The 23,716-nt window shown below is 41.9% G+C and overlaps 1 protein-coding gene across 1 annotated transcript in view; it reads left to right on the plus strand.

Annotated features, from left to right (window-relative positions):
* The window catches only part of SLC1A2 (solute carrier family 1 member 2), a 136,477-nt gene that overhangs the window by 86,788 nt on the left and 25,973 nt on the right, over positions 1-23,716 (plus strand). Inside the window, exons 2-6 of the mRNA XM_030560053.1 lie at positions 5,763-5,902; positions 8,671-8,823; positions 9,520-9,770; positions 13,172-13,340; positions 16,174-16,300. Coding sequence (XP_030415913.1) covers positions 5,763-5,902; positions 8,671-8,823; positions 9,520-9,770; positions 13,172-13,340; positions 16,174-16,300 — 840 coding nt within the window. The remainder of the gene's footprint in view (positions 1-5,762; positions 5,903-8,670; positions 8,824-9,519; positions 9,771-13,171; positions 13,341-16,173; positions 16,301-23,716) is intronic.

Genomic DNA, 23,716 nt, shown 5'->3' on the forward strand with positions numbered 1-23,716 from the left:
CGTCAACGAACACTCCAATAATTGGAACCTAGTGTTGCAGCACTTGCTGTTTGCCTACAGGGCTGTACCACATCCCAGTTTAGGGTTTTCACCGTTTGAACTTGTGTATGGCCACGAGGTTAAGGATCTGCCGGCAGCCCCACAGATCAACTCCGCACCTCCCTCCTAGCACCTGCAGCAATCAACTGTTTTGTGGTGTGTAGGAGGCTCTGGGGGTGGTGAGAGGAGTGGGGATGGGGTGCACTTAGGGGAGGGGGCAGAACTGGGCAGGAAGAGACAGGGAAGAGATAGGGCAGGAAGAAGTGGGGCAGGGGAGGGGGTGGGGACTTGGGGAAGGAGTGGAGTGGAGGTGAGGTGAGGCTTGGGTCAGAGCAGGAGTAGGAAAAGGTGGGATGGATGGGGGCTTGGGGGAAAGTGTTGGGTGGGGGCGGGGCTTGGGGTGACCTCTCCCAGGCCCAGAGGAAGCTGGAGCCTATGCACACAGGTTCTAGAGCCCAGGTTCCAGCCCAAGCCCAGAAGTCTACACAGCAATGAAACAGCCCTGCACCTGGGGTAAGAGTTTGGGTCCATCTCTTATATGTCAGAGCTGGACAAAAAGTAGAATTTCCATCTCATAGGAAATTATGAGATTTTGAAATCTGATTTTGTCCCAAATTGGGACAAAATGTCAAAATCTCAGAATTTTTCACAAAATGAAAGATTCCAAAATATTTTTTTACCTTATTGAAACATTTTATTTGAATTTATTGTTTCAATTTCAATATAATGTAATACAATAATATACAAATTGACATGTTAAAGTCAAAACAAAACATTTTGATAATTTCCCATTAAAAATGTTGACAAAATCAATATGTTCTCAAGAAGCATTTTGATTTTATCAAATCAATATTTTCTGATAGAAAAATGTTCTGACCAGCTCTACTGCATATCCATGTAACCACATTTTGCACAGAATTTTGAGTCCTGTGCATCTCTAGACACTCTGGAAAAGAGCTCTCAGATGCTAGGACTCTCCACTTTCCCTCCCAGAAGAAATATTTATTGGGGGACTCCCTTCTCAGATACATTCATTTGACAAATATATTATCATGATAAAAAAATCCATCCTGGACATAACATTTGCCTGCTCAGTGCTTATATACTGGAGTGAAGAGTGTTATAGAACAAAGTTAGATACACAGGTGACTACTGGTGCTCTACATTTATATACTGCTGGACACATATGTAACATTTAAAAACGGCCCTTTGCAGGCTCTTTTCTAAGAGGTTTTATTATTGCATATTAGGTTTGCCTGGGTCATATCACTATCAGGATGTTAAATATCACGACATCAAATAGCAAAAAGCTGAACTGTCCATGGAAGCAAAGCATTTCCAAATCAGATACATGGCAGTTTATGGTCTTCTTAATGTAAATTCATGGCAGAGAGTTGAAAATTGAAACTCTAATAAAAGCAGGTCCTTAGGTTGCAAATAATATGAACCATTAAATACATTCATGATTATCCCATTCAAAGCAAAATAGAATTCTTTCTGAACACAAGGTCACTGTATGAAGAACTCACACTGACCTAAAATCAGTTAGCAAAAAAACCTTTTTTAAAAAGAGAAATGTGATTCTGATTTTACAGCTCTTTAAATAATGCATTTATTTTACAGTGCTGGGCTCAGTCATGCTACTGAAGTTGGAATAACATATAGCAGAATTCTGGATTTCTCAATGTCTTGTGGTAGGCTTTTTCTTTGACTTATAGGACTGCAAGCTGCTTTCAGACTCTTACAAAGTCTGCTTTTCAAAAAATTTTAACAGAATATATAGCAGTGTTTAGCTTTTTAAAAAACGAATATCCCAAAGCAAACTCATAGTTTAAGGCTAGATTGAGCCTTTCTGGAAGCCTTACTTATGAGGCAGCATATACATCTCCAGACTGGTGCTCCTTGCTATATTAGAGCAGGTCAGTGAAATTGAAACTTTGCACAAAAATTCCCAGTTTTTGTTGGAAAGTAAAAGTAAAAAGGTTGGTATATTTTTTTGAAAGTTTTCATTTTCATTTTTGTGGGAAAAATTCCATTTTTTCTCACTTTTTTAAATTTTCTTTTCCTTTTTCTAACTCAGAAGAGAGGAAAAAAATGATTTCCCCCATCACCAAAATAAATGTTATCAAATGTTATTTTTTTTTAAATAATGGAGATATGCCTATCTCCTAGTACTAGAAGGGACCCTACGTGGTCATTGACTCCAGCCCCCTGCCTTCACTAGCAGAACCAAGTACTGATTTTGCCCCAGATTCCTAAATGGTCCCCTTAAGGATTAAACACCCAACCCTGGATTTAGCAGGCCAATGTGCAAACCACTGAGCTATCCCTAATATTAGTACTGTTGTTGATAATAACAAATACCTGAATAGGAATTTAGTGAGGAAATTGATCCTACTGCCTCATGCAAAGTGCTATGGTGGGTCTTTGCTGATCATAAGTAGTTTTGTCTCAGTTTCAAGTCTCATTAAAAATTTCAGAATAGTAGCCGGTACCACCATGCTGGGGCTTTCATTGTGTTCTGTGCTAGGAAGAGGGCCAGCCTCCTGTTCCTGCACTAACTTGTTAGCTTTCAGGGGATGGTATGCCAGAATTGTCTGTTTGAGAGAAGCTGGAGAAAGAAGGTGTGTCAGTATTTGCACATTTCAAATACTCACGCACGTCACCAGCTTTTAGCTAGAGAGGGGCTTGAACCAAAACTCCAAGTGTGAACATCCTGACCCAAATTTTACAATTAGGGATCATCTCTAGTTTCCACTGCACCTCCAAATGGAATGTGTCACCCACTTTAGACAAATATCTACCCCACACCTAGTGTTCGCTCATCCTATATTCCTGTGAAACCTTGAAGATAAGTTGACAGGAAACTTTAGGCAAGATCAAAAAGAAAAGATCCCCCACATCGTTGCAAACTTGAGGGCACTCAGCACCTCAGAGGAGTTCTCAGTAACCAGCAGGATCAAGTCCCACTTTGGTGTCTTGTGCTCCACTTGAGATCTTTGCAATGCATTCAGAAGACAAGCTTTACATATTTTAGGTCTTACAGTGAAAAGTGTGACTGCAGCATGCATTGACTCTGGAAATTCTAACCAATACATCTTTTATAAGGCAGAACAATCATTGTTGCTAAAATTTGTTAGCTGTAAATATCTGTTGAAAATGGTGGTGCTAGATAACAATTGGCATGTAATAAAATAGGGCCACAAAGGATAATGATTTAAACCAGAGGAGGGGAAACTACAGCCCGCAGGCCACATTCGGCCCGTGGGACCTTCCTGTCTGGCCCCTGAACTCCTGCCCTGGGAGGCTCGCCCCTGGCCCCTCCCCTGCTGTTCCCCCTCCCCCGCAGCCTCAGCTCACTGTACCACCGGTGCAATGCTCTAGGCAGCAGGACTGTGAGTCCCTCGAGCAGCGAAGCTGCAGAGCCCGGCCTCATCTGAGGCTCTCCTGCTTGGTGGTGTGGATGGTTCCAGCTGGGTGCCTGTCCTGGTACGCTGGGTAGTGTGGCTGTAGCGCCGCCAGCTACCGGTGCTCCAGGCAGTGCAGTAAGGGAGCAGGGAATGGGGAGTGGTGGATAGAGGGCAGGGGAGTTCAGGGTAGTGGTCAGGAGGTGGAGGGGGGGATAGAGGTCGGGATGGTCAGAGGGCAGGAAATGGGGGGTTGACTGGAGGCAGGGGCTGGTCAGGAAGGGGGCAGGGGTTGGATGGGGAGGCAGGGGACAGTCAGGGACAGGGGTTCCAGGGACAGCCAGAGGACAGGGAGAATGGATGGTTGGATGGGGCAACGGTCCGGGGGGGGCAGTCAGGAATGGGAGGAGGGGTTTGATGGAGTGGTGGGGGGCAGTCAGGGGTGGGGGTTCCGTGGGCAGTCAGAGGACAGGGAGCAGGGTGTGTGTGGATGGTGTAGGAGTCCTGGGTGGGGGGCTGTCAGGGAACGGGGGTGTTAGATGGGGCACGAGCCTGGGGTGGGGACCATCAGGGGGTGAGAAGCAGGAGGGATGGGGGCCGGGCCATGTCTGGCTGTTTGGGGAGGCACAGCCTCCCCTAACTGGCCCTCCATACAATTTCTGAAACCCGATGCAGCCCTCAGGCCAAAAAGTTTTCCCACCCCGATCTAAACATTTGAATTTTTAACATTGCTGTTGGCAGTGAGATATTTATCGGCAGGTCAGACAGAGAAAATATTGCTCCAGTGTTTTCAGTGTGCTGCATACAGTACACCACATCTCGGTACAAAATATAGATTGTGTAGCACATGATAAAATCATGACTCAAGTGCAGTGTTCAACTTTTGTAATCTTTCTGTGCTTACTTGGGAACCAGACATCTGTTCTCTCTATGAATCATGGCATTTGCATTGACATGGACTGATGACTAACTGACTGAGTTATTTGTTTATATCATTTCTGGGTCTCCATTTCTACCTTGTAAACGATATTTGGCCTTCCAGAGTGACCGGGGACTTAATGACTGTACAAATTCTGCTCTCATGCCAGTATATGGAACTTCTGTGGAAATCAGTGGAAGATGCACAAAACTAACTGAGGGCAGAACGGGACCCATTGTAATGATCTGCTCTCCTTATCTTGAGTAAGAGTACCTGTACTACCTGAGTGGGCCTATTGATTTCAGTGGGCCTCTCAGTGTGTAAGGTACCACTCACTGTGAGCAGGGGTGGCAGAATAAGGGCTATAATGCACAAAGAATTGACCTTTTTAAAATGTTGGACAAATAAAAGCTATTTTTGGCTCAGTTCTTTCCCGTGCCTGAGCTGGGAAAGAGAAGAGCTGGGGGCCTGAGAGAACCAGTTGCAGCTCTCTGATATGGTGCCACCTGACCTGGCATTAGGTAGAGTGGTGGAAGGGACTTTACACCAGTGGAGCATGGGTTTGGCAATGCTCTGCTCCACCATGATTCCCCACTTTGGCATTCTACCTGCCTCCCTGACACATTTCCTGTGCTGGCTGTGCTAGCTTTACCTACCACAGAAAGTGTCCACAAGGATCCAGGCACTTAGCATCACCTGGGCAGTGCAAAATGGCCAGAGCAGAAAGGGGAATCTGACTCACTGTCAGTAGCTCTGGCACTGCACCAGCTTTGCATATGGTGTAAGAATGCCCTATGTAGACCTAGCTTTTAATTAGAATATTTTTAGGGCTACATGCTGTCTTGTCTTTTGCACGGATGCTGTCTAGCATAGCCATTTGAAAGCTGGGCAGGATGTTGCTACTTATTCTCTGAGCACAGACGCAACATAGCTAGTGTGCAACTTCCTCCCAGACAGTTATATAGGGCCCCACATCCTCCAAGAGAGAGCATGTGCTGCAGCTGTCTGCCACCACTGTGGGGATCACTGCTCAGCATGCTTCTCTTTGTGGTCATTCACCTGGATCCGCCCTGCACACTGAGAGCCCTGCTGCTTGGGCACTGCAGATCACAGGGCACCACAGACAGAGCTTAGGCCTTTCCCCCCTTCCCCACTGGGGATGCCACAGCACTTTAGCTGTTACGCATTTGGCCATGTTTGTATGGAACTTTCTTGACAATACCAGACTACCACCTCAGCTGAAGTGGTTGTGCAAAGGCTGGGCTGTTCCCTATCTTGCTATGAGAGTCAGAGTCCCCAGACACATGTGACAGTGGTACATTTAAAGTTCAACTGATTTCTTCTGCTTCTGGCACCTGGTACTATAGCTTCTTACCTGGTATTCATTTTTCTTCTAGTGCCAACAATATGCCTAAGCAGGTAGAAGTGCGAATGCATGAAAGCCACCTGAGCCCTGTGGAGCCAAGGTCCAAGAATGTATGCCTGCGATTCTTCCAATCACTCAGAAAAAACCTGCTCTTGTCTCTTACTGTATTTGGTAAGATATACTCTGCTTGTATGCATCCTGTGTTTCTTTGTGTTTATCCATCTTATACCACAGACTGTACCTGTGTTCAGCAATGGCAAACTTGTAGGCAATCTCAGCTGGGCAGCCAAGAAACGCATGGGCAACGGAGACTGAACTTACCCTTTCCCCCTTTAAGCATGGTTCAGTTAGTTCAGGGAAAAGGCACATGGAGGGAGTAGTAGCATGGAGGAATCCTGCAGAGCTGATGTCCATGCTGCATGTGTTTTGTGGATGTAATAGGACTTAAGTGATGTCTTTTACCATCACTAAAGAAAATGGAGATTTTCTCTTTTTTCAATCTCTTTGAAAATATAAAAACAAACCCTTTACCTGACCCTTTACACTTTCCTTCACTCAGTCTCTCTGAGACTCAAGCTTTATCTCCTATGTCTCCCTTGCCACAGACATTGGGTTCAGTGACCTAGTTTGATAAAGTGTTTTCTGGTTAAAGCATCCTCCAAATATGGATCAGTATGACATCTTTTTGTGGTTCACTGGCCCCGTTTCCACTCATTTTTTTCAAATACAGTGAATTCACAGACACAGTCCATTTTGCCATAGCTTAAATAACCAACTGCAGCTTTAGTTCAAAAGTAGTACAACTTTTAACCTTCCCATAGTTGAAATTGGACAAGAAGTTTGGGCTTGGACTAGTCCCTCAAAGATGCCTGATTCACTTCCCAAGAGCATCACCATGATAAAATAAGTTTATTTCTCATTGAACCAACCTGATATCACCATAGAACCATAAGTTATTCCAGCAATACTTTCAAAGCACAATTCAGATTGTCTTGTGGTATCTTATTACAACGGAGATTGTACACGAGGCCTGAGATCAGAAAGACAGAGACAGCTGAGATGAAAACACTCAGTAACAGTGCAAAGCAAAATTCAAGTATTTTAAAGATGTAAATGCTGTACTTAGATTGTAAGCTATTTGGGGCAGGGACTGTCTTTTTATTCTGTTTACATAGCACCTAGAAAAAATGAGTTGCTGGTCCCTGACTAGGGCTCCAAGATAATATTGCAATACAAATAAATAATATAATAACTATTCAAAGGAATTGTATAGGATGATCTAATATAGTGAGACTAAGGTCTGGTCTACACTACGGGGGGAAATCGATCTAAGATATGCAACTTCAGCTACGTGAATAATGTAGCTGATGTCAAAGTATCTTAGATCGAATTACCTACCATCCTCATGGTGCGGGATTGATGTCCGTGGCTCCCCATGTCGACTCCGCTGCTGCTGTTCAGGTTGGTGAAGTTCCGGGATCGATAGGAGCTTGTTTGGGGATCGATATATCGCGTCTAGATGAGATGCGATATATCGATCCCTGAGAAATCGATTGCTACCCGCTGATACGGTGGGTAGTGAAGATGTAGCCTAAGAACAATGGGATGAAATTCAGCAATCAAAGGTTTAGCTGTATATTGAAAAATGTTATCTAACCGTGACGTGCAGAATTACGGAAGTCTTTTAAGGAGAATAGTGGCAGCCCCATTAGAATAGATGAAAAGGTGTACTGTGTTGTACTCTGCTGTAGGGAACAGTCCTGACAGAGTGTAATCTATTAGGTCTTTTCTGCTCTGTTGTGTGTCTGTGAACTGGATACTAATAGCAATCCATTCAGAGAACTCAATGTTAGTATTAAATATATTGGTAACAACATGTTGAAATGTATATTCTTCACTAAATCTTCCTAGTTTTCCCATCAGATCTATCCCTGAGCTATGATATTGTTTGCCAATTCTTCTGTAGGAAGAGAGCTCAAAGCAAAATATATGCTTGATAAGACTAATGCCATTGGGGTTTAGAAATGATGCTGTTCTAGTAGTGAAAGCAGAGGAGTGGTACTCAGACTGATGGGTTCTATTTCTGGCTTTTCTACTAATTGTATTTGGCTTTGACTGTCAGTATAGTCTTGAGTAACTCACTTCACCTCTCTGTGCCTCAGTTCAGCCATCTACACAGTGATTATACTAATTACACTTACCTTCCTCTGAGGGCATTGTAAGACTTAATTAATATTTGCAAATTACTGTGAGGTTGTCAGATGAAAGAGAACACTGGACAGAATATAACAGGATCATTCTGAAACCATTTTTCTTCAAGATTGTTCTTTGGTGTGTTGGGTAAAGATTCAAGTTTCCGCTGTACTCCACTCTGGTAAGGCCTCAACTGGAGTACTGTGTCCAGTTCTGGGCACCATGTTTCAGGAAAGATGTGCACAAATTGAAGAAAGTCCAGAGGAGAGCAACAAAAATGATTAAAAGTCTAGAAAACATGACCTATGAGGAAAGATTGAAATAATTGGATTTGCTTAGTCTGGAAAAGAGAAGACTGAGGGGGGACATGGTAACAATTTTCAAGTATATAAAATATTGTTACAAGGAGGAGGGTGAAAAATTGTTCTTGTTAACCTCTGAGAATAAGACAAGAAGCAACGGGCTTAAATTGCAGCAAGCGAGGTTTAGGTTGGACATTAGGAAAAACTTCCTGTCAGGGTAGTTAAGCACTGGAATAAATTGCCTTGGGAAGTTCTGGAATTTCTGTCACTGGAGGTTTTTAAGAACAGTTAGACATATATCTGTCATGAATGGCCTCATTATTACGTAGTCTTTCCTTGAGTGCAGGGGACTGGACTAGATGACCTGTTGAGGTCCCTTCCAGTACTACACTTCTATGACTCTATGATTCCTTTCCCCGCCCTTTCTTTTATTTCTCCTTTCAGGTGTCATCATGGGTGCAGTGTGTGGGGGTCTTCTTCGCCTGGCAACTCCTATTGATCCTGACATCATCATGTTAATAGCCTTCCCAGGAGATATCCTTATGAGGATGTTAAAAATGTTGATCTTACCTTTAATTATATCCAGTTTAATCACAGGTGAGCTCTATTAGCAATAAATGCTTTAAAATGCTAGCTAAAGACACTACATGGTTCATCTTTAGTGAGAAGGAAGGAATAATTATGTGATGCAGTGAATCTTTTGCAATTAATAATAGCTGATTCATATTTCATGGGTCAAGTCCATTTCTGGTGTAACTTCATTGATTTCAGTAGTTGATGCTGCTAACCAATTTATGTCCAAATAAGCATGTGCTACCCTCTTGAATGTCACCATTCTCCTAATATACTGTTTTACCCGCATCCTAAAGTGGGATTTGTATCAATGGCAGCACAGGTCTGGACAGCACGGATTGCTCAAAGCTGTGTGCCATCCTTGAAATGACCAGCTTCCAGGCAATAAAGGGCAAAAGGACATCACTACAAGGTTTGCGTTGCCGTAATGAACATGATTAGTGTTTCTCAATAACACCCCTCAATTAGGGATTCAGTTGAATTCAGTCTTAGCCATTTCTCCACAGGTAGCAGGAGTTTAAACATCTGTTGTTCAGATGGGAGAAAAATTGGAGGTTCTTCAGGGCACCATCTACATTGTGAAGAATTCCTAAGGGAGGAAAAACATCTCAAGATAGTCACTAAAAATGGAAATAACTATAGGCAGAGTCTCCGGGTGGTTTGTGATAATTTGATGAACTGTGTAATAACTAGTCCCACTGCATATTTCTTTAAACGCAGGACTGTCAGGTTTGGATGCTAAAGCTAGTGGCCGATTGGGCACAAGAGCCATGGTCTATTACATGTCCACTACTATCATTGCTGCTGTGCTAGGGGTGATTCTGGTTTTAGCCATTCACCCAGGAAATCCAAAACTCAAGAAGCAGCTGGGAGAAGGAAAGAAAAATGATGAAGTATCCAGTCTGGATGCTTTCTTGGATCTCATCCGGAACCTGTTCCCTGAAAATCTAGTCCAAGCATGCTTCCAGCAGGTAAATACTCCTATACCTCACAATGTTCTTTTTAAATGCGAAGACCTTTTTACATTCCAAGATATGTGTTCAGAGTTCTGTCTTTCACCTAGTGAGTGGCATTAAATTACTGATGGGGTGAATACAGGACTATAGTTTTGGGCAGGTAAATTAAAAAGGGAAATAGTTTATATGGTAACTGTTTTCTTTTACTATGTAGTAACTTTGTTACTGATTTCAGTTCTTGAGCATTTTTATTTGAATCAATTCTTTGAAAAAGGTCTTTTCAGTTCACTATTAAGTAATCTTTTAAAATCACCTCATTCTTCATGTACAATATTTAATGCTCTATAGAGATGCTGGCTTCTGGCTGGTTGACAAATCATTAAACATTTCACCTCTCAGCTGCTGGTTGAATTTGAATTCAGCCCAGGTACTAAGTGACTGATCTGATGGTTGTCCAATGCCCTCTGTGTTGGTTTCAGGCCAGTTCCTAGTGATCAGGTGTCCACATCACAAAACCCACTGTCCCATACACCAAGTTCACTGCCTGTCTGGAGACCAAGATCTACATGGATAATGGAGCCAAATAGCTGAACTGCCTATAGAGGGCTCCATGAGGTCAGACGTAAGGCATCTTGTGGGGGCAGTGGCTAAGAGGGGAGGAGATTTACACTGCTGTTGCCTATTCTGGAGTTAAATACTTCAGTGCCTAATCACTATTCACGAGCACTAAATTAACACAGCATTGGTAAGAGATAAAGGAAATGCTTACAAAGAACACATTTCCCAATTCCTCTGTCAGAAGTTCTCTTGTGAGTGGGATGCTTTTTCCTAAAGTTAAATTGTTTGGCAATCATGTAGCCTATTTTTGTTGACCCAAACAAGATTTGTTGCCAAACCCATTATTAGATGTTCCTAAATTGTACTACTTGAAATAGAATGTTAAGTGGAGCTGTGGCTAGAGATGGGAGGGTTGGGTGAGAAATAAAGTGACAACACAGAGAGGGGCAGACTTAAGCTGCCAAAAGGACCCAGAGAGCTTTATTTCTTCCCTACACTCTCACATAAAAACAAAGAGTTTTAAAAAGAGTATGTACAGAATATTCCCAAATCATCCTGGGGATAGAGGTCATGTGGCCAGATCATGGCTGGCTAAAAACCACAATGTTTTATTTGAAAATTGAGAAAAGTGTCCTCATAAAATAAGCAGGGTTCTGTTTTTCCCCTTTTGCCCCTACTTGTATCATAGAGAGGAAGAGAATTCAGCCCTTGATCTGTAGAATATGGATCAAATATCCACAGGTAGGGACAGGGAATGAGTGGGAAAGAGAGCAAGGGTGAATTAAGCTGCTAATATCCAACGCTTTTCTTGGACTTGTTCAGTGGGCATAGTGTTAATGGCTAGTGTACACAGTTCATCTTGCCACCTATGGCTCAGCTATCACGTTGACCCTTTTTTAACATTGCTCCATATGGGTCTAGTCCAAAGCCTACCAAAGTCAATAGACAGACTCCCAGTGACTTCAATAGGTTTCAGATGGGGGACCAAATGAGCTTTTTAGTGTTCCCATATTTTATCTGAACAAATTCCAAACTAGTGTCCACCAAAGCTACTGTCATAAAGCCACACCCCTTTTACTATTCAGCTGTAACCCCTCACATACTGGCTTTTGGAGTGTGCCTCTACCTGTTTTCCCTCTGGTTCCCGAGGAGGTTGGGGTCCTTTCCCCTCCTCACCTGGTCTGGGTGGTATCAAAGGCTGCTTTCCCTTCCTGTGGTTATCAGGAATAGCTTAGTGGCCATTCACCATGCCCTGGTGGCCTTACATGCAAGAAGTCTTTTTGCAGAGCTCCAGCCAGGTATTTTAGAATTATTTTGTAATGTTAATGGCAGTGGCACTGAATTGTAATGATCAGCCAGGGAGAGAGAGAATTTCCCTTGCTGCCAGGTAGATGACAATAAAGGGACCCAGGTTGCATGCAAAGTACAGCTTGGTTGCAGAGTTGAACCTGGCAGAGTTTGGGACTTTTGTGAACCTCTTGAATAATTTTTTTGGATTTAAAAACAGTTTGATTTGTAAACCTCATTTTCCTGTAATGAAACTCATTATTTCTCTATTCGCCCATGCTTAGTTTGTGAGTTTATGTACTTCTGAAAAGTGTTACACCATCTAACCTAAACGTGTGATCTAGAATGATGACTAATGTCCAGATAAGCATTTTTTTTACTTTCAAGATGCTTATCTGAACCTGCACTTTGAAGTCAGCTCCTCATCACTAGTAAATATGGGTCTGATCTGGGAAGTGCTGGGAATCTTCAGCTTCCATTGACTCCAGTGGGAGTTGTGAGTGCTCAGAATCAACACCCCCTATTTATTTCTGTAGCTGTACACAGCTTTGACATTAGATCCATTTCACATAAAAATCACAGGATGATAAAATTCCCAAGATAAAAATGAAATCAGATGAAAAACAAATGTTGGCTGGCTTCAGGATTGCTGAAGAGTTTCTCACACGTTGTCAGTGTTCTTTTCTAGCTGAGTATTTTTATTTTCTAGATTTAGAGGAGGCACATTTTTAAACAGGAGTAAAATAAGATGTTAAGGCTTTGAATCTGAGCATCATCCACAATATATCCACATAAGCCCTGCCAACAAGCCGCAGGTACAATTGTAACAGGATAAGGTGCAGAAATGGCTCTGTATCCCTAATACTTTAATTTCACAGTAACTTAGCCAGCTGTTATGTGCCAAGGTTTTTTCTGAGTGCTGTCATTAATGAGATCCTACTATTGTTGCATATAGAAATAGCAGATGCTTTTCCAGGTAGCAGTGGCAAGATGTCAGTGCCAGGAGGACTCTGTATATACTAGTTTTATTTGAACTCTCATAGATAGGAACTTTGAACCAATCTAGAAAGGAACGAGTCACATAATGGGAGGAGATGTGTTAGAAATATCAGAACATGTTTTTGAACTGAACTATCATGGTAGCTTAGGTCAGAGGTGCCCCCCCGGATAAAAGTCTTTGTTGTGTGCCGTTGTTGATGCAGAATTGCTGCTATCACCCACTCCAAAGGTATGTACAGAATACAGTGCAAGAAGCACTTTTTGATCCTTCTGGATGAAAGGCCCTATATGTAAGATGTTATGGATTAACAATTAAGAAGAGAGTGTTTGCCATCCTCATTATGCTGCTGTTTTGGAATATGATCCCAGGACTTAATTACACTTTGAACTATTATAAACTAACTTATTTTTGGAAGAGGGGTTAGAAGTGTTGGATTGCATGGTCTGACCTCTAAACACCGCACTGCCCAGGGTTATTTGGAAAGAGGAGTATTATTTTATTCTCTGATCCCCCCCATATGTGTTAAATCCAGTTGTGATTCCATTCTCATCTCATCTTATAACTCCTTCAGATCCAAACTGTCACTAAGAAAGTGCTGGTGCCCCCACAAACTGAAGAATCACCTAACGTCACTGACTCTGTCTTTGCTCTGATGAACGAGACGATGGCTGAAGCACCACTAGAAGCCCAGCTGATCATTAAAAAGGGGCTGGAGTTTAAAGATGGAATGAATGTCTTAGGTAAAGAAACTTGTTTCCTGTTGAAACTTATATTGATAACATACCAGCTCTTGCTTTTCAGTGACAGTCAGTGGGTAGCTGGGTTGGTCTGATCAGTTCTGGAGTCCAAATTTGGCCTACTCAGTACATCACCAAAAGTGGCTACCAATTGCTGGCTGTTTGTTGGCCTAAGTGATACAAATCTGATGGTCTCAATACTGTTCCTAGTGCCTATGTGCCCACATCACAGATTCAACCACCACAATTATCACTAATTGGCAACCTTATAGAAAGGCTGTGACATTAATAGTAACAATGTCTTGATCATCTGTTAGAGTCTGTGAATACCCCAAATATCCTATGCATGGGGGAAACTTGAACAGCTGGTGCCCCTGCTTTATCTGTTCCGTGGAGACAAAGAATTTGAGTCTGCTGGGCACTCTTTCTTGGGCACTTTGTTCTAAGTTGTAACTTCAGGGGCAGCCCTAAACAAGGAGTCTCGGGGGTTGTAAACTGCACCAGTTGAGGAGAATCCCTTGGGGACATTGACGTGCCTCTGAGTCATAATTCCCTCCCTGAGTCATAATTCCCTCCCTGCTTCCTCTTTGTCCAGGGGAGAGTAACCTTTAAAAACACTAATTACAAACCTCCCCCAGCATGTCACCTCAGCTATACTGGCCAGCAAATAGAGATGGAATTAAGTTTCTGCTCATTCCCCACCCATTCCTGCCCGCTCACCTCATCAGTGGGAGAGAAAGAGGGGGCAGACATGCTGCACCTACACACTTCTGGGCACCAAGACACGTGGTCCTATTAGCCATGCCAGGGCTTAGGAAAGGGTCCTGCTCCTGCTTACTTCCTTGTTTATAGTCCAGATAACAACCCCGCCACAAATTTGTGCTGTTTGAACACACATCCACACTTATTATATATCATTCCAAGGCAGAATGCTACCGGGATCACTAGTATTTACTTATTACTCTATATACATATAAAAAAGAGACAATCTGGATAATATGAGAGATACATTAGATTTGGTACTAGGTTTTGGAGGAAATAGTATCTCACTGACAATGTCATTAATAACAAGAAGGACTGAAAGGCCAATACATTGCTGAAGCAGAAGAAAATAAATCTATTACCGTATTATATAGTAATGGTGGGATAACACTAGAGCGTATATGATGCTATTACTACAGTAGTTTGGCCCATGACGACATAATATGTCAGGGGGGTTTAAAAGAAAAATGAAAACAGAGGGGGATTGGCCTCATAGTTGCATGAGTTAAAGGAGGTGGGCAAATTTGAGTGCTATGAGTAATGTGACTGTTAATTTGGCATTAAGTGGACAAAAACACCTACTAACATTTTCTGGCCACAGTTGGGATTCCAGGAAATTACTTGGTAAGCGACTATTTAAGAGTTTATCAACAGCACGTCCCTCCATGTTCTACAGCACACACAGACACACATCCTTTATTTCTACTTCTACTTCTACTTCAACACACCCATACTAATGAGTGAGTTTTTGGATAGCCAAGCTGGTCATTTCTGGCATCTGCAACCACTTTCTTCCTATTTTTGTATCCTAATGGGACTCATGTAGCTTTTTGACAAGGGAAATTCCCAGCTGAGCTCACACACTAGATAACTGCTGAACTCTCATCATGTCTCACTGTTCAACCTCTTGAGGGTTGCTGAGCTTCAGAACTTTTTCTTGATCCCTGCAAATTCCCAGGTAGCAAAGCCTTGCATCCAGGGTGACCAGATAGCAAGTGTGAAAAATGGGGACGGGGTGGGGGTAATAGGAGCCTATATAAGAAAAAAGACCCAAAAATCGGGACTGTTCCTATAAAATCAGGACATCTGGTCACCCTACTTGCATCAGAGCACACTAATCCTAAATAGTATATATAGATTATCAAATAGTCCCTAGCGTACTCATTCACTCAGTTGATTTTCATTTTGGTTTTCTAATACCCAAGAGTTTCTTCCATTTGTTTAACACAGTTACAATTTCCTTTGTTGTATTACTATGGGGCCTGCTCCTGCTCCCATTGGTTTTAAAGGGAAAACTCCCAATCATTTCATCTGGAGCAGCATTAGTCCCTTAATATGTATATCCATATTTTAAGATATACAATTATTCCTTTTGGATGAGCTAGTCACAAGAAGTGTGTGTGTGTGTGTGTGTGTGTGTGTGTTGAGAGATGGGGAAGGGGTACTCCCTTTGCATCTCACTATATTCTGAGGTTGGCTCCTGTACAGGGTAGAACTACATCAGGGCTGGTCTAAACTTAGGCAAAGCTGGACATGGCCTATAGAAGGTATTGTGGCAGCCAGAGCTCTCTGGGCTCTGGCCTCTCCCCTTTGCCAGGCTGTGGGGCTTCTGCGGTCTCTATGGCATCAAGGAAGCCTATATTATGAGTGTTCCTTTGGTGAACCAAAGGAACAGACAAGAGCAGTGTAAAGGGGCCATGCAATGGAGATTCAGTACTCCTGCTTTCAAACCGAATCAAATAAAATACTGTAAATTCACTATTAATTATTATTTTATTGATTGAGTCATCATCTGGGTGCTATATTATGATAGAAGGAAAAAACCAGTTTCTATACCATGGAATATACAGGCTAGTAGAAAATAAAGAATAAAGAATACTTCCTGGTTTCCATTGTGGAAGTTTAGCACAAGATCACATTAACAAGAGGCAATGCATTTCAGCTGTGAAATACAGTGCAGTTGTTTGAAGGTTGAATTAACAGGGTGGCTTTATTCTGACATAGCTGCAGAGACTGAGACCAAAAAACATGCTTACTAACTGGTGGGTTTTCTGTGGTGTGATTCCTCCAACAGGCCTGATAGGGTTCTTCATTGCTTTTGGTGTTGCTATGGGGAAGATGGGAGAGCAGGCCAAAATGATGGTGGATTTCTTCAGCATCCTGAATGAGATTGTAATGAAACTAGTGACTATGATCATGTGGTAAGTCAAGATCGTAACTTCTAAGATACAAAAAACACACAAGCCAAATCCTGCCACAGACTGGACATATTATACTTCACTGGCAACCCATACAACTAAGGATTTCAGCTCCCTGGGCTGGCTCTTTAAACCATGACAAGGATGGCACAACTAGAAGAACATTGTTTCTGTGGGGTGTGGGGAGCATTTTGAAACATTTCTGAAGATGACAGGCATGCTGTCATTTTTTGCATACAGGGCTCCAAGACATGCAGGCACCAGCTTAAGACCTTTAGCGGTAGTGTAAAAATATCACATTTATTATAGTGGTTTACTACAGTAAAAAACAAACATCCCTTCAAAACATAACAACATTAAGCTTCTCCTGTGAGTCTAGCATAATAATAAACAGTAGGCTCGGAGGCATAATTACAGAGAAGCCAAGAGGCATGCTCTATTTCCAATGTTCTACAGCAAAATTGGCTTGCCCAAAATATGCATTCCACCAAAATGAGATTCCAATGGTTTGCATCAATATACGAAAGTCTCCTCCCATAGCCTCTGTGAATCCACATGCAAAATCTGCATTCTATAAAATCAGCAGAGTAAAAGGCACTGAACTGAATTGTTTTACTAGGAAAGTGTGTGGCATGCCCATTCAGAACAGCTTCCCTTCCACGTCCCAGCAATGGAGTGACTCCAGCCAGTTGGGATGGAGGCCTTGTTTACATTTCTTGAGCAGGATTTTTTTTCTTTTGTATCACTTATTTGAGAGTTGCCCCAGAGCTATTTACTGTTTATATTCAAGTGCCAAGTATGCCCATGTCATCTACAGATAATCTTTCAGAACAAAACATGCTCCACAGCATTTGGCATAAAACCTATTGCTTTTGGTATATTGTAGGTGCTGCACTAATGAACTAGAGAGAGAGAGGAAGCAAAAACCCCTTCACTCACCCACCCATCACAGGACAATGTTATACCTTGGCTGCAGTGGTGGGGAATGCCAGGAGAGAGCACTCAGGGGTTTCTGGCAGCTTTAATTCACACACCACTTTGGGTTATCATTTGTTTGTGTCAGGATGAGTCCCATGTATCTTATGCACTGACCGCCAGCCACTGTGAAGTGCAAGAATAAACAGGCCACACCATTGCAACTGCTGCTCTCCATGACCCCCTGCTGCTCCTGGAAGTATGACTTCCTTTAGTCACAGCACTAAAACATGCCTCCCTATGTGGTTTAAATGAATTAAGTTCATTGGGGTGCTATTCATTAGTGCCTGGAATGTAACTAATGTTTTGAGGTTGCCGGTGGAAGGCACTATATAAGAATGACGCTTATCTGTGTGAGACTGCATATAATGACAGCTGAAAAGGAGGTAAAACAACAGCCTGATTTTCTTTCTCTCTGTTTTTTCAGTCTGGTCCCTCACCACAAACAGACAGTGTAGCTTTTGTGAGGAAGGCTATTTTGATTGCAACATTTATTATAAGCTGCTGCTCTCTAATATATAGACAAGCAATGAATATAATTCTTCTAATACTCCAAGAAACTGGGTTTACCAATATTCCACTTAAGCAGCACTGGCCAGCACACCCAGGGCAAAACTTGTTTCTTTGGTCTAATCAATAATGTAAAGCTTCTGTTGGCTTCAGGGTTGTAATAACTAGAGCCATACCAGTAGAACAACATTAGTTTTTCATTGATGTTCCTCTGTCCTAGAGAGGGGAGACTGAGCAATACCAAGCATACCTCTCATTCATCTTTGCCCAGATTTTTTAGAGAATTATTGTTGCAGGGGACAAGAATCAGCTTTTTGTGTTCATAAAGATAAAAACCTTCCTCCTTTATACAAAGATGCCATCTCGTCAGCTATTTAAAATTTCTTTGCGAAGAAAGCTCCAGGCCCTTGGGCAATTCCAGTGATTTGAGACTCTTACGAGGCATAAAAACATAAAATAAAGTTGGACATCTGGTTGTCTGGGTACACATACTAAATCCTGACACAACAATATTTGATAAATTGGTTACTGTCCATTTAGTAGGTTTTCTGAAAAACAACATCCATAAAAACAACTGGATCTACATCAACTACTGGTATATCATGGGGTAATGCAATCCATGGAACAGAGAAGCTAACCATTCATGTTTCCTGCCCAGCAAAGCTTACCAGAGAGTGACAACCAACAGTAAGGGTAACCTAGAACATGAATGCACAGTACTGGGTAGTAACTAATTACAAGACATTTATATATAAAGACCTCATTTATAGAGTCACTACTCCAAATTTCTTGTTTACTTCTCATATACATACTGTGGAACACACTGTAACAATGCCTATCCCAGTATTTCAAAACACTCAGCCTACTACTAATGATACAGGTGATAACTGCAATTGCCCTAATAGAAGTGTGTTTCTTTCTGTGTCATTACAGTAAAAGGGCCAGAATTCAATATCAGACTGGAAAAACATGGCTATGCTTGGATATAAGGTGGTGTCATATGTACACATACATACTATACATATATACCCATATACGCTACAAATGTACAGCCATATCCATATTATTCATATATATTAATTATTTGGGAGTGCCTCTAAGGCTCAATCATAATACTACACTCCTCGGTCATAGTCCTGGGCCTAACATTCCCAAGCCCACCATAAAGGACTAAAAATAATTGGATAATAAAATCTGTCTATCAGTCGAATGAGGGAATGTGCAGACTAAAAAGACAGGTGAGGCATGAGTTATGGATGGTAAAATAAGGTAACCACATAACAGTGTTTAGCCCACTGGGTTATCTTTAGTCCATGCATTATGCTTTTCCGGGACAATGGGTAAACAAAAGACAAAAAGTGGGAGAATGTAGTAAGATTAGGCCGTGAAACATAAGCCTTGTATCATAGCCTTGTATCACAATCAGTTTCACACATACAGAATGGGAAGAGACTGTCTAGGAAGGAGTATGGCAGAAAGAGATCTAGGGGTCATAGTGGACCGCAAGCTTAATATGAGTCAAAAGTGTGATATTATTGCAAAAAAAGCAAACATGATTCTGGGATGCATTAACAGGTGTGTTGTAAACAAGACACGAGAAGTCATTCTTCCGCTTTACTCTGCGCTGGTTAGGCCTCAACTGGAGTATTGTGTCCAGTTCTGGGCACCACATTTCAAGAAAGATGTGGAGAAATTGGAGAGGGTCCAGAGAAGAGCAACAAGAATGATTAAAGGTCTTGAGAACATGACCTATGAAGGAAGGCTGAAGGAACTGGGTTTGTTTAGTTTGGAAAAGAGAAGACTGAGAGGGGACATGATAGCAGTTTTCAGGTATCTAAAAGGGTGTCATCAGGAGGAGGGAGAAAACTTGTTCACCTTAGCCTCCAATGATAGAACAAGAAGCAATGGGCTTAAACTGCAGCAAGGGAGATTTAGGTTGGACATTAGGAAAAAGTTCCTAACTGTCAGGGTAGTTAAACACTGGAATAGATTGCCTAGAGAAGTTGTGGAATCTCCATCGCTGGAGATATTTAAGAGTAGGTTAGATAAATGTCTATCAGGGATGGTCTAGACAGTATTTGGTCCTGCCATGAGGGCAGGGGACTGGACTCGATGACCTCTCGAGGTCCCTTCCAGTCCTAGAGTCTATGAGTCTATAGGCCCAGAGTGAGGCCGGAGGCCCGAACTAAAGTAATGGTCAAGACTTTACTAACATAAAGCAAAGTTAAGCAGGCCCTGCTCACAGAAGTTGGCAAGAAGAAGGCTGCTAATTGCACCTATACACATATCGGGGCAGCACACAGAGGGAGCACACTCATGCAGCCAACTTATCAACACTGAACAGAGCAGAACACCATACCAGTGACATCTGACAACTGAACAAAACTGTTTTGAATAATGTGTCTCAATTAGGATGCAGTGTTTTTTGTGGTGTGCTGTTTTAACCATTTAACAGCCATGGTTATAGTTCACAATATTTTATATTTTAAGGCTCCAGTCTCTGCCCTAGTCTTATAAATTACATTACATGTTTCTTCTCCATTATATTTTTTAAACTCTGTGGGGATTTGCAGGGAGGGGTTAATAGAGGTTCCGTAGCTCGTGGTTTTCTGTCATGTTAGATTGCGATTCCTGGAGTACACAGCTCACTTACTCACCAGATCAGTGGTCGACATCACCAGTGTGGTGCTTTGCTCTGTTCAGTGTTGATAACAGTCGGCTGTATGTGTATGTTCCCTCTGTGTGCTGCCATAGCTCTCTCAGATAGCTGGCACAGCAGACTCCAAGAGAACCCCCAACAACCACAGACTCCATTAAGGTACAAAGGCATCTAGCCAGGTTTATTGCCAAACAAAACACAGTCTCTAACTCCCCAGATCAGATGTCTATGGTTCTGCTAGAACATATGTGCTCTCTGACAATAGACCCAGCTCAAATCAGTGGTAGGACTCTCCACTGCCCCCTAGGCTGGACAAAGACATCCACTCAGGGATGCATGCTTATACACAGGGATGCATTCTCATACACGGGAACAAACAAGTTACACATCACTCCTGACGTATTGAGGTACAACACCTCTACATGTTAGGGTGCTGCTTCTCTCCCGTATAGGTTGGTTTGAACAAACAACTCTATCCATTATATTATCCTTTTGACCCTGTCTTTAGGATGGGTCAGCCTGTTCCTCATTATCTCTGTGGAATGTGTTCTTACCAGAATGTTCTGGTGCCATCCTGAAACGTTCATCCTATTAGGACTTGATGCCTTTTAGAGCTTAACTTTACTTTATGTTAGCAAAATCTTGACCATTACTTTAGTTCAGGCCTCAGGCCTCATTCTGGGCCTCTGATACAAGCTTGTTTCAGGGCCTAATCTTACTACAGTGGTGATGCTGCGTATCCCTCTACAGGGATTATCCTTGGTGAATCTTATAGGAAACACAGACTGCACAGCAACTGATGAAATGGTTTGAAATATTACGCCTAAATTTGTAAGTGACTAGAGAAGTAAGGTGTTATTTTTTGGGTGATCTGGAGAAAGGGGTAAACAGTGTAGTGCCAAAGTTTGCAGATGATACTAAACTGCTCAAGATAGTTAAGATCAAAGAAAACTGTGAAGAACTTCAAAAAGAGTTCACAAAACTAAGTGATTGGGCAACAAAATGGCAAATGAAATTTAATGTGGATAAATGTAAAGTAATGCACATTGGAAAAAATAACCTCAACTATACATATAATATGATGAGGGCTAATTTAGCTACAACTAATCAGGAAAGAGATATTGGAGTCATCATGGATAGTTCTCTGAAGGCATCCACACAGTGTACAGCAGCAGTCAGAAAAGCAAACAGGATGTTAGGAATCATTTAAAAAGAGATATAGAGTAAGACGGAGAATATCTTTTTGCCGTTATATAAATCCATGGTATGCTCACATCTTGAATACTGCTTACAGATGTGGTCTCTTCATCTCAAAAAAGATATACTGGCATTAGAAAAAGTTCAGAAAAGGGCAACTAAAATGATGAGGGGTTTGGAACAGGTCCCATATGAGGAGAGATTAAAGAGACTAGGACTTTTCAGCTTGGAAGAGAGTAGGGGGGATATGATAGAGGTATATAAAAATCATGAGTGGTGTGGAGAAAGTGCGTAAGGAAAAGTTATTTACTTGTTCCCATAATATAAGAATTAGGGGCCACTAAATGAAATGAATGGGCAGCAGTTTTAAAACAAATAAAAGGAAGTTCTTCTTCACACAGCACACAGTCAACTTGTGGAACTCCTTGCCTGAGGAGGTTTTGAAGGCTAGGACTATAACAGGGTTTAAAAGAGAACTAGATAAATTCATGGACGTTAAGTCCCTTAATGGCTATTAGCCAGAATGGGTAAGGAATGGTGTCCCTAGCTTCTGTTTGTCAGAGAATGGAGATGGATGGGTAGGGGAGAGATCATTTGATCATTACCTGTCAGGTTCACTCTCTCTGGGGCACCTGGTATTGGCGACTGTTGGTAGACAGGATACTGAGCTGGATGGACCTTTGGTCTAACTCAGTATGGCCATTCTTATTGGTGCCACACATGAGAAAACTGAAAGCACATGATTTTCAGAAAGCCCTTTGCACCTGCCCTCTGAAACTCAGATCCCTTCAAATCCTCTCAAGTTAGGCACCCATAATCACTAGCCACTTTTGAAAACTTAGACCCCCCCCCCTTCCATTTTACTCAGAAGGGACATTTTATTGTTTGCTCTTCCTCTAAAAGTGCAGTTTCCTCACAGCAGGAATGTTATAAAAAGAAGCTGAGGAAGATGGCTACCATAAACCACCATTTGCAAGCATTCTTTACAATGAAAAATGTCTCCTTGCTTCAGATGTGTTGAGGACTTTCTTAGTCAGTGTTTGTGAAGATTCAACACAGGAGATTTGTTTACATGAATGTTTTGGAAAGGCTTTTCAATGTGACTAAGTTCATCCCTGTGCAGAGGAGCCCAGCACAAACCTCTGCAACATTTATGTCCCACTTAAACCTTCCTGATAAGGTAAAAATGTATGGAAGTGACATATAAACTTTGTATTGACTCCTCTGAGGTGGAGTAAATGCTACCTTGTATGAACTCACATTCACATGACATGAAGGCATTCCTCGTACACTGTCATTTATTAGAAGTATAATAAATGAACAACGCACCATGCACAGTCTGTGGAACTCTTTGCCAGAGGATGTTGTAAAGGACCAAACTATAATAGGGTTAAAAAGAGAACTAGATAAATTAATGGAAGATAAACCTATCAGCCAGGATGGGCAGAGATGGTGTCCTTGTCCATTCCCAGGTTCTGGCAAACAGAGGCTGGGAATGGACAATGGGATGGATCACTTGATGATTACCTGTTCTCTTCATTTCCTCTGAAGCACCTGGCATTGGCCACTGGCAGCCGACAGGATACTGGGCTAGATGGACCTTTAGTCTGACGCAGTATGGCTAGTCTTACATTCTTATAAATTATGTAGTAACAAAATGTGTTATTGTTATTCCCATTTAAAATCAAGGAGCAAAAGTAATACCATGTAACTTAGGTGACCAGTCACACACCGCAGGTAATCAAAGCATATAGTTAACAAACAATCCATAGATTAAAAACTGCTTGTTGAAACAATTCAATGAGCACAAAATAGATTGGCGCACAGGAAAAATGGCTAGATTCATCAGATCATTTATCTGCAACAAATAATTCAGACCTGAACTTGATGAAAAATGCTACATAACTGTGAAGTATTAACACTAAAATACAGTATTCTTCAGTAAAGATCCAAAACTCTTGCATGTATAGAACAGTTACTACCCGCTTATGGGATATTACTCTAAGGCCAAAGCCTTACTCTGCAAACATACATTGAATTCAATGGTGGTGAGTAAAAAAAAAACAAGAAGAAATTGA

Source organism: Gopherus evgoodei, chromosome 4 (assembly GCF_007399415.2).
Source record: "Gopherus evgoodei ecotype Sinaloan lineage chromosome 4, rGopEvg1_v1.p, whole genome shotgun sequence".
Classification (NCBI taxonomy): domain Eukaryota; kingdom Metazoa; phylum Chordata; order Testudines; family Testudinidae; genus Gopherus; species Gopherus evgoodei.